Source organism: Drosophila obscura, unplaced genomic scaffold, assembly GCF_018151105.1.
Source record: "Drosophila obscura isolate BZ-5 IFL unplaced genomic scaffold, ASM1815110v1 contig_36, whole genome shotgun sequence".
NCBI lineage: Eukaryota > Metazoa > Arthropoda > Insecta > Diptera > Drosophilidae > Drosophila > Drosophila obscura.
The window spans coordinates 273,361-289,981 of NW_024542824.1; the positions used below are offsets into that span (position 1 = coordinate 273,361).

General features: G+C 44.5%; 1 protein-coding gene across 9 annotated transcripts in view; it reads left to right on the plus strand.

The window, feature by feature from the left end:
• The window catches only part of LOC111081473 (proton-associated sugar transporter A), a 235,664-nt gene that overhangs the window by 27,806 nt on the left and 191,237 nt on the right, over nucleotides 1-16,621 (plus strand). The window contains exon 1 of one of the 9 annotated variants that reach the window (XM_041594722.1): nucleotides 9,372-9,615. The exons of the other annotated variants lie outside the window; for them this stretch is intronic. Coding sequence (XP_041450656.1) covers nucleotides 9,601-9,615 — 15 coding nt within the window. The 5' untranslated portion in view covers nucleotides 9,372-9,600. Of the gene's footprint in view, nucleotides 1-9,371; nucleotides 9,616-16,621 lie in introns of those variants that run through there. 9 annotated transcript variants of the gene reach the window in all.

A 16,621-nucleotide genomic window follows, 5' to 3' on the forward strand; every position in this document is an offset into this window, starting at 1 on the left:
TCGCCGTACCCTGTCGCGCATTTTTGGATTCGGGATCGCAATTGCATTTCATAACTAGTCGTCTAGCTAATCAGCTAAAACTTCGAACAACCAAATCGCTTACCGCTGTCTCTGGCATAGGAGATGCTAGCTTCCCAACAGAAGGTATCTCGGTGGATCTCGTTCTGAAATCGCGGATTTCAGAGTTCACCACTAGCATCACTGCCGTCGTTGCCCAGAAGATCACGGACCATCAACCTAGCCTCACAGTTACCTCTGCTAATTGGCCTATACCGTCGAATATCCAGCTTGCTGACCCTTCGTTCCATAAGCCACAGCAGATTGACCTGCTCATCGGAGCCGAACTTTTCTTCGAGTTGTGTGTGGGGCAAATTCAGCTGGCGCCTGAACTACCGCTGCTTCAGAAGACACAGCTAGGATGGATTCTTTCTGGTGGCGAGCATTCAGCCCTCAATAACTTGTCGTTCATCGCAAACCAATCTTCGGATTACTCCAATCACAGCACTCGGCTCAATGAGTTGGTTCGTGTATTTTAGGAAGTGGAGCAAATCTTTGAGCCAATCGCTGGGGCAACAAAGGAGGAGCTGCACTGCGAGGACCACTTCGTCAACCATCACACTCGATTACCCTCAGGGGAATATTCCGTTAGCTTGCCCATGAAGCGAAGTCTGGAGTCCTTGGGCGATTCCTACCGGCAAGCAAAGCGACAGTTGGAAAATTTGAAGCGCAAGTTCGTGCGTAGTCCAGCTCTATATTTGAAATATTCGGCATTTATGAAGGAGTACCTGTCTCTTGATCCTATGTCTCTGTTGCCAAATGAAGATAGATACAAGTGCAGATATTGCCGCATCGTTGCGTCTTAAAAGAGGACAACTCCACGACAAAGATAAGAGTCGTATTCGACGGCTCTGCAGTTACCACATCTGGTCTCTCGTTGAATGATCTGCTTATGTCAGGTCCCACCATTCAAGCCAAGCTGTTTCAAACTCTCCTTCGATTGCGGACATTTTCCATTGCTCTTACAGGCGATATCGGTAAAATGTATAGGTGCGTGCGTGTCTCAATGCCCGACACCATGCTCCAATGCATCTTGTGGAGGGACTCTGTTGACGACGATATACAGATCTTCAAGCTAAACACTGTCGCCTATGGGACTAAGCCTGCATAGTTTTTAGCTATTCGAGCTATTCATCAGCTGGCCATGGATGAGTCGTCTTCGTATCCATTGGGTTCGGAAACCATTCTACAGGACTTCTACGTAGACGATATGATTTCTGGAGGAAATTCAGTCGAGGAAGTGCTGGATATTATGCGTCAAACCACGGAGCTTCTTGCTTGTGGCAATTTTTAGTTAAGGAAATGGTGTTCCAACTCTCCTGATGTTCTTCGTGAAGTCCCTGAGGCAGAAAGGGAAAGTTTTCTGAAGCTCGATGATGGCAGCGATGTGCCCAAGGCGCTTGGACTCATCTGGGAACCCCATAGGGACAAGTTCTTGTTTACTTTTGCACCTCAAATCGGTGTTGGCAAGCACACTAAGCGTTCGGTGTTGTCAACCATTGCACGGTGCTATGATCCTATGGGATTGATTGGGCCCATATTGACCAGAGGGAAAATCATCATGCAGCGCATGTGGAGAGACAAGCTGCATTGGGATGAAAGTCTTCCTCAGCCACTGGAATCGGCGTGGACTCAGTTTTGCAAGGACTTCGCTACTGTGGGTCACGCTACATTTCCGCGTTATATACTTCAACCTAAGGCAAGGTTTGAGTTGCATGCATTTTGTGATGCCAGCCTCCAGGCCTATGGGGCTTGTGTCTATGCTCGTTCGTTTAAGGATACCGCCGATGAGGTACATTTGCTTTGCTCGAAAGCTAGAGTTGCACCATTAAAAACCCTCACGGTGCCTAAGCTTGAGCTATGTGCAGCGTTCCTGTTAGTCAATTTACTTCGCGAAATTAGAAAAATGGATACCTTCGACTGCCCGATCCATTGCTGGTCGGATTCAACTGTGGTACTATCTTGGTTGCGAGAGGAACCCTCCAAATTTAACGTGTTCGTGTCTAACAAGATTTCCGCAATACAGCAACTTACGAGGGGCATGGATTGGCGCTATGTACCAACTGAAATGAACCCGGCTGACATTCTTTCAAAGAGAGCAGCGCCTCAGGAGCTCTTGCAGTCTAGGTTGTGGATGAATGGACCTTCTTTCTTGCAAGGCTAAAGAAGTAGCTGGCCTGAACGTTGTTCGCCCGAACTCAGTCTTCCGGAAATTAGGCATCGAGTATTGCTGTCGTCTGAGCGTGTCGACATCTCGCTTTCGTTTAAGCACATTAACTCATTCGGAGTCATGATGCGCATTTTTGGATATGTTCATAAGTTCGTCAGCAAGAAAAGGTCACCTGATCTCTCGTCTGAAGACCTTCGCAAAGGATCGCACTTGTTCTGTCGCATCATTCAACGCGCCCACCTGTATCCTGAGTACCGTGCTCTGCGGAAGGGGAACTGTGTGGAGTCCTCCAGCAGCATTATATCTCTCTCGCCTTTCATAGATGACTTTGGTTTGATTCGTGTTGGTGGTCGCTTGCGGCACTCAACGCTTGGCTTCGATGCACGCCACCCAATCATTTTGCCCAGGGATCATCCATTAACGTTCGCCATCATCATGCACTTTCATCGGAAGCATCACCATGCTGGGCCGCAGTCTCTACTGGGATCTATTCGCTTGCAGTTCTGGCCCATCGGCGGCATGAAAACTGTTGCTCGAGCGTTGCGGAAATGCATCATCTGCTGCAGGTCCAGACCTCGTCTTGTGGAGCACATAATGGCTGACCTACCGAGGGATCGAGTGCAGGATTCGCCTGCATTCAGCGTCACTGGAATCGACTACTGCGGTCCCTTCTATTACAAGCCAGATGGGCGCACTCGAACGCCTACAAAATGCTACATCAGCGTCTTCATCTGTTTTGCAACAAAGGCCGTTTGGTTGGAATTAGTGAAGGACCTCACAGCTGCTGGATTTTTGAGTGCCCTCAAACGCTTCGTTGCCACGCGCGGCATACCCCGATGCATTTGGTCGGACAATGCCACCAATTTTGTGGGAGCAAGGAACGAGTTGGAGGACCTTAGGCGGCTGTTTATGAGCGAGAAGCATCGTGATGCAGTTCATAATCATTGCATCAAAAATGGCTTCAATTGGAAGTTTATCCCGCCTCGCTCTCCCTACTTCGGGGGCTTGTGGGAGGCAGCAGTGAAGATGGCCAAGCAGCATTTATATCGCTCCCTGGGATCGTCACTCTTGGCTTCGACGAGCTGCGGACATTGGTCTGCCAAATCCAGGCTGTAATAAATTCACGACAAATTCAGGACAATTTCTAATTGGTCGTCCGCTGATGGAGTTTCCCGAGCCAGACGTTACGAGTCTAAACTTTAACAGACTAGATTGCTGGCAAAGAGTCGTCTGTGCTCAGCAGATCTTTTGGAAGCGTTGGAGTGAGGAGTATTTGACTCTGCTCCAACAACGTGCCAAATGGCGCACCCCGCAGCCATCGATCCAAGTCAACGACATCGTCTGTATCAAGGACGAAAATTTGCCGCCGTTGAAGTGGCCATTAGCACGGGTGATCGACATCATTTCTGGAGCTGATGGCACTGTGCGAGCTGCCATCCTGAGAACACCATCTGGAACAAATCGTCGAGCTGTCAACAAGCTGTGCGTCCTACCCGTTGAGGATCCTGTTGAAAGCCCTGGTCTTTCAACGGGGGGGAGTATGTTCGGAGCAGCAGCCGTTAATAGATCTCAACAAATTAATATCATATAGTCATATATCATCTCTTATACTAAAAATCGCTCTCTCAGTACGCTCCCGTACACACGCACATATGTCAGTACTGCTTATAGTGCATTGCTTCGCCCTGTTCTCGTGGCAGTCCAAATATTTGTCGAACGCATCGAGTCGTAGTTCACGGCCACGGCCTCAAACCTTTGTAACCGATAAAATAAAAACATTTGTAAACTTAACCAACTGAGTAAATTATTCTAAATGTGGAGTCAGAGTTGCCGAAAAAGCTCGGCAGCTTCCAACAGGTATATTAGATTTGTGGTAAAAGTGGATGTGTGTAACGCAGAGAAGGAAACGTTTCCGACCCCATAAAGTGTATCTATTCTTGATCAGAATCAATAGCCGAGTAGATAGAGCCATGTCTGTCTGTCCGTCTGACCGTCTGTCCGTCTTGTTTGACGCCTGGATCTCAGAGACTATAAGATCTAGGGCAACCAAATTTGGTTTCCAGACTCATGTGATGTCACACTACTACAAGTGTATTTTAAAATTTCGTCCCGCCACCTTCCGCCCCCACAAAGGACGAAAATCTGTGGCAGGCACAATTTTAAAGATACTATATTTTAAAGATACTATAAAAACGCAGTATCCTAGAAAATGCCCATATCTACCAGATTGCCGAATCTGAATCAGATCGGATCATAATTATAGCCAGAATGAAGAAATTCATTTTCAGTTGCTTCCCCCGCCCCCTCCTGCAAGAGAAACGCTACTCATTCTTTTTCTCACTCGAACACTCTGCCGCGTTCAGTGCGCGAGAAACCCCTAGCGGAGGAGATGTAGAATATAAATGGTACATCTATAATCTACATGTTAGATGCAAAATATACATTGTAGATGTAGATGGCAGATATAGCAAAAAAATTTAAATTGTAACATTTTTTTAAAATTTTAAAATTCTAAAAAATCGTATGCGCAAAAATGTATATACTGACTGAGTACGGGTATAAGTGGAGTCGCATCCCCAGAAGCAACTCACACGTTCCTTCTCGTTTTGTCTATTTTTTCACTTTTAAGGTTTGGCTAACGAGTTTTAGCTCCACCGTTTATCCATAGATTTTAATGAACAATACCTTAAACGACGCCTAATTAATGCGTCTATATAAAACTAAAAATGTTGGCCAAGAATTATTTTGCTTTCGACTTTTCCCGAGTTTTTAAAGTCAAAAAATACCGCAAAAAAATGATGAAATTTGAAAGCTTAATATCTTCCAGGCGTTAAGCTGCAGATACAAAGAGTCTGAGTCAAACTTATAGCTGCATTTGTCAGCTTTTTAGAACTGCAAAGTTTTATGCAGCCAGATATAAGATACTTAAGTTATGTGAAAAATAAAAACACTGATTTCAGGTAAAATTATTTTTGAGTCGGTTTGGTCAAACGGCTGCAAGTTGCACTACCTTAAACGACGCCTAATTAATGCGTCTATCCAAAACTAAAACTTTTTAAAGACAAAATTTCGTGAAAAAATACCGCAAAGAAATAATGAAATTTGAATTTGATAGCTTAATTGTAAGTAACGAACCATGGCTCTAGCCATGTCTCGTCACAAAAAGCGGAGTGTCAGCGAACCTTCGCCGTTCGCGAACAACAATCAAACTGATATACGCAGAGACACCGAACCATGGCTCTGGACTCGTTTCTCCTCACAAATAGTGGTGCGTCAGCACCCCGGAAAATACAATAGTCTTAAGCAACGCACGCAATTATTAAAATTAAGAACTCTCGATCAACAACTCTACCCATTCTGCATTATTTCGCAATCAGCGAAGATAGCAGAAAATTCTCGGTCACTCACCTCCTGGCGATCTTTCGCAACCATTCGGCCTCAGTTCATCGACTTACCGCGATGCAGAGTTAGCAAAAACTCATTTTGAAACCAAACACCCAACTGCAGCCCGCACCTTCCGGGATGCAGGCTCAGCAAAACCACCCTCCTGGCGATCTTTCGCAACCATTCGGCCTCAGGTCATCGACTTACCACTCCACTTCCGCAATGCAGAGTTAGCAAAAACTCATTTTTGAAACCAAACACCCAACTGCAGCCCGCACCTTCCGGGATGCAGTCTCAGCAAAACCAGACCCACTAAAATTGTCAACGAAGCACCAAGCTTCGACCTAGTTGCCACACCCCACAATTATTTTTATCCAATAACCTTAAGTTAGCAATAAGAAATTATTTCCGGATCTCAGGTGCGATCGCCAGCTGCATAAAAGGGCCAAGATCGGCCGAAAGAATAGGCAGTCCATCAGCCCGAACACGAGACACTGACTAAGCAGTCCACCGGCTCACATGCCAAGTAACAAGATCCGCGAGTAATCCATTGTAAACAAACCCACGAAGAATGAAGTAATAAAAATAGTAACGCCAGCAAAAACACAAACCACGACTTCTTGAAGTATTTTCGTCAGCTACACGACGCTCCTGTCACCTACCTCTCTTTCGGTCAGACAAGGCCGCCCCGAACCTAAAAGTTCCAGCAATCTACAAATTTTCTTGTATAGGACCCTGGAAAAACTGATGCATATCCCAGCCTGAAATAGGAACCTTACAATATCTTCCAGGCGTTAAGCTGCAGATACAAAGAGTCTGGGTCGGATTTATAGCTGCATTTGTAAGCTTTTCAGAACTGCAAAGTTCTATACAACCAGATATAAGACACTTAAGTTATGTGAAAAATAGAAGCACTACCTCTGAAAAAAAACATTAAAAAAATACCAGATTTGAAAAAATTCTTTAAAAAAACTACTCCATAAAAAAAAACCAATATTGAGCTAGCGAGCTTTTTCACTAGCTGTTGAATTTAGATTAAATTAAATTCAATATACTTTATGTGTGTACATTTTATTTGTTAAGTAGGCGAAATATAGGGTGCGTAGGTGTAGCAAAATAAAGCGAGAGGTGCCGGTTGATCAAATCAAAGCGAGAATTGAAGACGCAGGGTCTGTTCAATATGCGAGAGAAGTGAGTGATTGATCAAGACGGTAGAACGTGAGTGCGATAATGATGACGATTAATTAAATACTAAAAGAGGGCAGGCGGACCAAATTGCCCGTGCCCTAATGCAAGCGAGAGAGAGAACGAAAGAAGCGATAGAAGCTCGGCTGCTGCTGAGCCGAGCACGAGCGATATATAGAGAGAGAGAATGCGAGAGAACAGCATTGATGCTGCAGCTGCAGTAGCAAATGAAGAAGGAGATATAAAGAGGCGAAAGAACGGCCACTGCCGTAAGTAATTATAATCGGTTACAATATATATATGCAGTGGGCAATGCAAATAGAAAATAAAGGTGAGATTACGTTAATTTGCTCCACTAGCTATCAGGCTGGGAAACCAGACAACCATAATTCGTTAAAAATTTATAAGAAAAAGTCATTTTGGGCCACAGCCTAATTCTCGTGTTGACTAATGTTATGTTTAATCAATTGTATAGCAAGTAAAACAGATATAACCGTCACAAACAGTGATCAGCAATGATAGGTTCAATGATGTACACAATTATTAGCAATTAATATTGAGTTATTATCGCAAAAAGGCAAGAGCGAGGTGAAAGAACGACCGGCTTAAGCAATTGACGATTGGCTCCTTATAGCCTCTGCGGTGGTTCTCTTGAGAGAATTACCTTTGTGTTAAACTAGACCCAAAGTTAAAGTTTTCTGAACACATTTCTAACATGGTAAATAAGGCCATGGGCGTGCTTGGGTTTATAAAGAGGTGGTCAAAGGAATTTGACGATCCCTATATAACGAAGACTCTCTATATCTCGCTTGTTCGTCCGATTTTAGAGTACGGCTCTTTTGTATGGTGCCCCTAGTACAAAGTACACCATGACCGTATAGAATCAGTCCAGAAAAACTTTTTACTTTTTGCTCTGCGTAGCCTTAACTGGGATGCAGGTGTGAGACTGCCATCTTACCCTCGTGGATTGCTTTTAATAAACCTTCAAACCTTAGTTAGTCGTAGAAAATGCTTGGGGTGATGTGTATGCACAACCTGATCAAGGGTGACGTAGAGAGCCCTGACTTGTTGAGCCGCATAAACTTTACGATTCTTATTAGATCTATTAGAAAATGTATTCCTTTGTTTCTTCCGCTTTGTAGATCAAATTATTCCTTGCACGAACAATTTAGGGTCCTATGCTCGGACTTCAATTCCCTCTACCATATTATATCCACCACTAATTCCATGTTACCGTGAACCGTGTTATAGCAAGAAAATGAGTTTTTATAGAATTAAATGCAATGATGTGGCAGTCAGGTCACTGTGCCAACAGACTAAACGTTTGTTTTAGACGATAATAGATTTCGAAGTGTCTTCTGCGTTTTCTGATGAGCCTCCCTCACACCAGCTGACGAACGCTGCACCAGCAAGAGCATAAGCAAAGGCCAACAAAACGGTGATATAAGAGAAGTTACACTAAGAGATATTACAATATGCTCAACTTCTCTTTGTGCTGCAATGGGCCGGCGCTTAGCCGAAAAGACTGTTTTATAGATACATTTTCTAAGTGCCAAAAATGTTGTGAAAATAGGTTCAAATGTCTAAAAAAAGGCTTTCTATTCCTAGAGAATGTTGTTAAAAATAATAAAACCATTTTCAGACGCCTAAGTTGTGTTTTTCATAGATAGGCCAGAAACTTAAATAGCAGCCTACGTATTTCCCAAACGGTAAGTTGAAATCAGAAAGTTTTTTACTTTTATTTATAACTCCTTTTCATAGCTTTTCAGAAGTTCATTACAGCCAAATGAAAGATACTTAAGTTATGTGACAAAACAAAGGGCTAACTCCGAAAAAAGGTTAAAAAAAATAGCAGACTTCAAAGATTTAGAAAAAAACCATAATTCTTATAAAAAATTTAAAAAATTAAAAAAAAATTATCTGAAAAAGTTGGTTTGGTTCAAAAACTTCAGTTTTGTCGAGTAGTATTAAACATCTTCACCGCCAGAAGACGCATACTGCACGAGGCAGAGTTCGTGAGCGAGAGAGAGAATGAGACGCGCTACACTGCTGGAAGGGGATGGGCTCAATTAATTTCCTCATTCTGGCTATGATAATATGGCTGCCACAGATTTGTTTGTTGTGGAGGCGAATAATGGCGGCGCGAAATTTAGAAATAAACTTGTAGCAGTCTGATATCCAATGAGTCTGCAAACAAAATTTGGTTGGTCTAGATTTTATAGTCTCTGAGATGTAGGCGCTCAACGGACAATCAGACATGGTTAAATCGACTCGGCTATTGATGCTGATCAAGAATATATATACTTTCTGGGCTCTGAAACGTTTCCTTCTCAGCGTTTCACACATCCCCTTTTACCAAAAATCGAATATACCCCTTAACTCTTAGAGTACAGGTGTAAAAAGTTTCAAAATTCGATTTTTATTCTGCTAGAATTGCTGTTTTGCTTAGTGTGCATCGCTGCCAAGAACCCACACTTAGCTTATTACTAAAAAAAGGAAAATCATGTAAAATTAATTTTTATACTGACTGAATACGGGTATAAAAAAAGAGTCGCCACCACAGAAGCGACACACAAAGTTACCTCTCGTTTACAACTCAAATCATTACTGAATTTGCTGATTTTGAAAGCGCACAAAAAATTAAGGGATTGATGAAAATCAGGAGGTTCAGAAACTTATGAAGGTTTTTTTCTGCCAATAATTCTCAATAACATCCTGGCTGTTAACGATATAAATGTAATAGATTTCACTGAAGATTCCAACTGATGGTGCAAAGAAAAATTTTGGAAATTTAATAAGTTAAAATGTCTCAAAATTCGGTAAGAAACTCTAAACAAATTTTTTAAATAAAAATAACAACATTAATATTACTATTTTACACAAGATAATAAAATAGTGGGGTGTCCATGTAAGTTTTCGAAATAAAATTTATTTGTCTCAGTCTAATGTGCATGTGTGATTTGACGAATTTTTAATAATTCATTGTGCTCATTTAATAGGTCCAGCTTGCAGGTTATATATTAAGGATAGATATTTGGGGGGTATTTATTAACAATTATCTGATAATTATGGACTAGGATAAAAATAACTAAGAAAAAATAAAGATAAAAGACGAAAAAATTAAAAATAAAAATGAAAATTACATACTCGCTTAATTTAGAAGATAGTAAATATTTTGTAATAATATGTTAAGGGATATTTCAGGGAATATAATATGGTAAAGGCAATTATAATTATTATAAAAAACACGAAACGGTTCATGCTGAGCGTAGTTAGACCTACATAATGGTAATCGGATAAGCCAGAAAAAACGGGTAGGTCTAGACGGAACTGCGAAATCTATTTTTCCTACAAGTTTTTGGGAGTCAACAATCCCGACAATAAACTTATGTATAAACATCACCCCATTGCAAATTCTGAGATGGTGTAATGAGAGAAGGTCGAGAAGTTAAAGTCTAGATCGGTATGGTGGTAAGAGTCTGCCAGAGTCCCAGTTGTTTTTGAACTGATTGAATAAGAATTTGTTACTCTTCTTATTGAGGGCTCCACACACAAGAAAAATATTCCAATATCGGACGAACTAAAGAGACGTTTTAAGTTATAGTTGTTGAACAGAGTTTGACCAATGCCGTGGAAATTATATTTTAACAGAAAAGACGTAGCCGTTGCGTTCGTTCATTTGCAATGTTTATTTGTGACTGACTGAGAAGTTCTGCTCGCAGGCAGATGGAAACCAAAGAAGAAAACAAAAAATAAAAAGAAGATATTAAGACGTTGCTTCGACACGTCTCTCACCCATACATTTTTTTTTAAATTCATTTATTATCTTAATAGTATGTATGTACAGAGTTAATACTGGATCTGGCTTGGCGAGTCGTTCATGTGCGGTACGGCCGTGAAGCATTGCTTCGCACATGCGGGATCCTCGCCTAGGCTATCCGCTCCCTTCTCTCGCGCTCAACAGCGCGCAGTTTTGTCATGACAGACGCCGTGAAGTTGCTGGCCGCTTCCCAGTGCTCCGGAGACTGGAGCATCAGCGGCACCAGGTTCTGAGCGGTAATGGCACCACCCAGGTCGACTCCAAGAATGCTTCTAGTTTCGGCAAATCTGCCGCACGAGAAAATTACATGCTCGGCATCCTCCTCAACTCCTCGCCCGCACCATGAGCACTCCGCAGACTGTTCGTGCCCAAAACGATGCAAGTATCTGCGAAAGCAACCATGGCCGCTGAGGAGCTGCGCCAGGTGGAAATTGACCTGCCCGTGCCTTCGTTCCACCCACTGCTCAATGGCCGGGATGAGCTGGTGAGTCCACCGTCCCTTGGTGGACGTATCCCAGCGATGTTGACACTTGGACACTTGCGATGTTGACACTCTCGAGCAGCTTTCCTGCTGTGTCAATCAGGCAGATTGGCTGATCCTGGCGGTTTGCCCGGCTTGGGAATAAGCACAAGTTTCTGCTTCTTCCACCTCTCAGGAAAGACTCCTTCTCGAAGGCACTGGTTCAGCAGCGCAGCGAAAATTTCTGGGCGCAAGGATAGGGCGAGAATCAGGGCTCTATTTGGAATAGAGTCAGGCCCTGGTGCCTTGTTCGGGTTTATGCTCCTGGCTGCGATTCTCACCTCCTCCAGCGTCACTTCTTCAAAGGCGGGCTGGTTTGAGGTTTCCTGTGGGCTGGGGGTCTCCTCTATGTGGTCCGCCATGCGCGGAAAGAGCTCCTCGACAATGGATCTGACTAGGTCCGGGTCCGATGGGGGTGTCTGCTTTTTGCCGCCCAGTTTGTCGGCCACTAACCGGTATGCCCTTCCCCAGGGGTCGTGCTCAGCAGTGTCGCAGAGCGCCAGGAAGCACTTGCGCTTGCTCTCCTTTATGGCCGTCTTGAGCGCGCGTCTGCAGTCCCTAAAAGCCACCTGCAGTTGCCCGCCTAAAGGGTTTCCGCGTGATCGCTGGCAACGTCGACGTGCATGGTTGCATTCCCGGCGTGGGCAATACTCTCGTTCCACCAGAACACGGGTCGATGGTGGCGACCATATTGCCTCCTCTTGGACATAGAGGCGTCGCATGCTGACTCCAGGCCCTCCATGACGTGGTTTGCCATACATTTCCATCCGCCGTAAGGTTCGCCGCCCGCTCTGCGAACAGCGCCGTGTTCATGCTGTCGGCGCGGTAGCATTTCCATCTGGGCTCTGCCGGTACTGTGCTACCTCTCCGCTGTCCGATATGGCATATGATTGCCACATGATCGCTCGCCGTGTATGCGCTGCTGATGCTCCAGCTAGTTAGATTGTAGAGCGAGCTGCTGACCAGGGTGAGATCAACTACCGAACCGACTCCTGCTCTAGAGAAGGTGTGCTCCCTTCCCTGGTTAAGAAGAGCGATGTCCAATGGAGCGAAAGTCTCCAGCACCGCCCTGCCTCTTGCATTTGTCGCAACGCTTCCCCACTCCTCAGCCCATGCGTTGAAGTCGCCTCCAATAGCCACTGGGTGTCGACCACTGACATCCGCCGCAAGGTTATCGAGGATACGTGCAAACTCGTAGAGGGATAGGCTTGGGGCGAGGTAGACGCTATAGACCCACGTAGCTCCAACCTTTGCACGAACATACCCACTCGCACGGCTAATGTCGGTGAACTGGTAATCGCCGCACATCCACAGCGCCGCCTTTTTGGTAAAATCTAGAATAAAGTCAGCCGACTCCCTGACCTTGTATGGCTCGCTAAGGACTGCGAGGTCTATCTTTAACTCCGCTACAGTTTGGCTCAAGAGGTCTTGAGCCGCAGCACAGTGGTTAAGGTTAAGCTGCAATAGCTTCATCTTTGGGGCGGCATGCTGGATCCTCCCTTGGCTGCTGGACATCTTGAGCTGCCCGCGTAATGTTGCGTCTCCTTGGCTTTGTTGGCGATGCAGATGAAGCAGCTTGGGTCGCTCTGGCAGGTAGCTGCTTTGTGCCCATTTGCGCCACACCTGAGGCAGCATCCGGTGCGATCCACCGTGCTTTTGCACACGGCTGCAAGATGTCGAAACTCTAGACATCGGTAGCATCGCCTCTGAGATATCCGCTGCCGGAGCCGACAGATCGACCACCCGACTTTGATCTTCCCCGGTGCTAGCAGGGCTTTTGCCTGGGTGGGGGGCAAGCACACAAACCATACCATCTCACCCATACATGTAAATATACATATGTGTGTCAATACATGCGTGCATTGATAGCAATGGTAATTTTCAACACCCTTCCTCAATGCGAGCATGCTTACAAATTCATTTGATTCAATTTAAACTTAACATTTTAGTAAATTCTACATGCTTTCTCTAAGGGAGATTCTTGGTCAAGACATTAGCAATCATTTCGTTTGTACTAGCATACTTTAAGTTAACATGACCCTCTTCTACAACCTGACGAACGAAATGGTATTTTATATCAATATGCTTGGTCCTTGAGTGATGAACTGGGTTCTTAGCCAGCTCCTGCGCGCTCAGATTATCGCCATAGAGGGTAGTTGCTGTAGTTTAATCTCCACGCTTCGTTGTTTCTCGGATCGCCAAGAAATTGGACCACCTGCCAAAAAATAAACGTAGCCCGTATAGGACTTCCGGTTAGTTCGGTCTCCGCCCCAATCCGCATCCACATATCCAGTCAGAGGCTGATGACACTCTTTTTAGTGTAATTTGAAATTGACCGTTGCTCCTAGGTACCTTAGAACGTGTTTTACGCCAGCCAGATGCTCAGCGTGCGGATCTTGATTTCTCTGAGCCAACTTTGCAACTGAGTGCAAAATGTCTGGTCTGGTTGTGAGTGCCAGCCACATCAGCTCACCAATCATGGATTGATACTTGACAGGATCAACTCTTTGACACTGCCCATCAGTACAATCTACCTGGAAACCCGCATCCAACGGAGTAGCCACTGGTCTACATTTCTCCATGCCGTGAGCTTGCAATAGTTCCTTGATATATTGCGAATGGCCTATGGTGATAGGCCCAAGCTCACCTTCACGGTGCACCTCCATACTCAAAAACAGCTCTGGAAAACCTTTGTCAACGCATTCGAACGAATTGGAAATAGCCGATTTAATACTGAGCAAGTCTTCTTTGGATTGGCATGCTATAAGTAAATCGTCAACATATACCAGGATTAACGATAAGTTACCTTTCCCTATTTGCTGGTAGAGACAAGGCTCATTATCGCAGGCAACAAATCCCAATTTAATAAGGACGCCATTTAGTTTAGCATTCCAGTCCCTTCCTGATTGCTTCAATCCATATATTGCCTTTTTAAGAAACAACGCCTTAGTTGGATGAGATCGTTCCAATGTACCCTTGTGGTTGCTTCATGTACACCGTATCACTCAGGTCACTGTTGAGGTATGCCGTGCACACATCCATTTGGTTGACAAACAATTTCAATTCTGCTGCTAGAGCGAGAATAAATCGCACGCTCTCCAGTCTGCAAACTGGTGAAAATGTTTCGGCATAGTTTATGCCATACTGCTGGGAGCAACCTTTTGCTACCAACCGTGCTTTGAACCGCTCAATCTGGCCATCTTTACCGCGTTTCAGGCTATACACCCATTTGCATCCCGATGATCTGTTGGTAGGTCTGCCAACTGCCTTGTCTGGTTCGGCATTAGTGAATCATATTCACGTTGCATCGCTTCGGACCACTGTGATGCTTGAGTACTTTTCAATGCCTCCTCATAGAATAATGGAATCTTCACATTGCTGGCAACCAGAGAACCAAGGATGTTGTACTCCTTTCTCGGGCGGCCAGGTTTGCCTGTTCGAATCAGCCTTGGTCTGCCAGGTCCAACACGAGGAACCGTATCATCTGAGTCTGCTTTCTCAGTTGCGCTCTCGTAGGCGTTAGAGTCGCTGCTACTGGCATTGTCGTCGACATTGCTTCCTCCATCGCTGCTGTCATTCTCATCAGGGTCGCCGCTGTCTCCCTCATCAGCGTTTCCTTCAGTACCTTCCGACTTCATGGTAACTTCCTTCATAGGAAACTCGATTGCGAATGCATCCCTGTCGCCTTGGAGCTCGTTAAAGAGGACATCTCGCCTCTCAATCACCTGATGGGACACCGCATCATACAGTCGATAGCCTTTAGCTGCTACCGAATACCCAATCATGCGATATTCTTTGCCTTTTGGTTGAAGCTTACTCTTCCTTGGACCCTTGTCCAAGGCAACTGCAATGGAGCCAAAAACTTTTAGATGACCAACAAAAGGTTTCTTACCAGTCCACGCTTCCATAGGCGTCATACTGGTCAGCGCACTTGTTGGTGATCGATTCCGTACATATACAGCTGCGTTGACTGCCTCAGCCCACAAGGATTCGCCTAATCCTGACTGAACCAGCATACACCTTCACATATCTACCAGGGTGCGGTTTGCTCTCTCAGCAACGCCGTTTTGTTGTGGAGTGTTAGCAACTGTCAGCTGCCTCTCGATCCCATGGTTCTTCAAAAATTCATCAAACGATTTGTTGACAAATTCACCGCCATTGTCGCTCCGGATACATTTAAGGTTTTTTCCCGTTTGCCGTTCAACCAGTGTTTTAAACTCGACAAACTTATTGAAGACTTCATCCTTCCGCCGTAGAAAGTACACAAATATACGTCTTGATTTATCAACGATGAAGCTTAGAAAGTACTTCGATCCAGCAAGTGATTGTGTGCCAAATTGTTCGCACACATCTGCATGAATTAATTCCAGAATGTTTTGCGATCTGTTGGTGGATGCAACAGGAAATGGCTGCGCATGAATCTTGCTGAGCATGCAAGTTTTACAACTCATACTTGCTGGGAAAACCAAATTTTCAATGCCACGCACCATTCCTTTGGTTTGTAAGTCTTTCATACTGCTGATATTTAAATGGCCATACCTTTCATGCCACAAAGCACCATCAGCCTTAATCGCAGCAAAACAGCTGTTTTGTGTTCTTTGAAGCATATATAAGTTTCCAACCTTGTTTGCCTTTATAATACAATCACCGTCCTGGACCACTTTCGCATATTCTTGCCCAAAAGTGACAAAACATTTATTTTTTACTGCGCTGCTCACGGAGAAAAAATTTCCATTCATTTTGGGAACATAGAGAACATCTTTTAACGACAGCGTACATAGATCTGTCTTCAGCTGAACCTCTCCTTTCCCTTCAGCTTTTAGAAAACCGGAGTCAGCCAGGCCAATCAGTTCTGTGTGTTTTTCTAGCTTTGTGAATAACTGCTTATCACAACACATATGGCTCGTCGCACCACTATCCAAACACCACATACTATTTTTCAAATTATCTGCGTCCATCGCATTTAATAGGCTGCACTGCTTGTTCTCTCCTCTTGGTGATTTTCCTTCGTTTGAGCTCTCTTTCTTACACTGAGCCTTCATATGCCCGTGCTCACCACACTTTAAACATATAATTGTTTTGTTTCTCTTCTTTTGCGCTCTCTGCACGGCCGGCTTCTGCGTCGCAGCAAATGCTTTTGCGCATTCCTTTTGTTCTTCTGAATTTCCCTTTCTCTCGCCTTCTTCTTTCAGTTTTATACATAGAACGTCAAAAGATGGGAGACTGTCGCGCGTCTCTATGGCGACTACAAAATTTTCATAATGTTCTGGAAGTCCGACCACAAAACAATTGTGCGAAGTTCATCATTTAGGTCGATTCCTACCGAACTAAGGCCATCGGAGTATCAATAAATTCGTTTATGTAGCTTGAAATGCTTTGCCTCTGGTCCATGCGCTTGCTTAGCAATTTCTTGTACAGTTGAACCTTTCGTACTGGTCCACTTGGTTGATGGACATCTTTTAATTCTTTCCATGCCTCAGCCGAC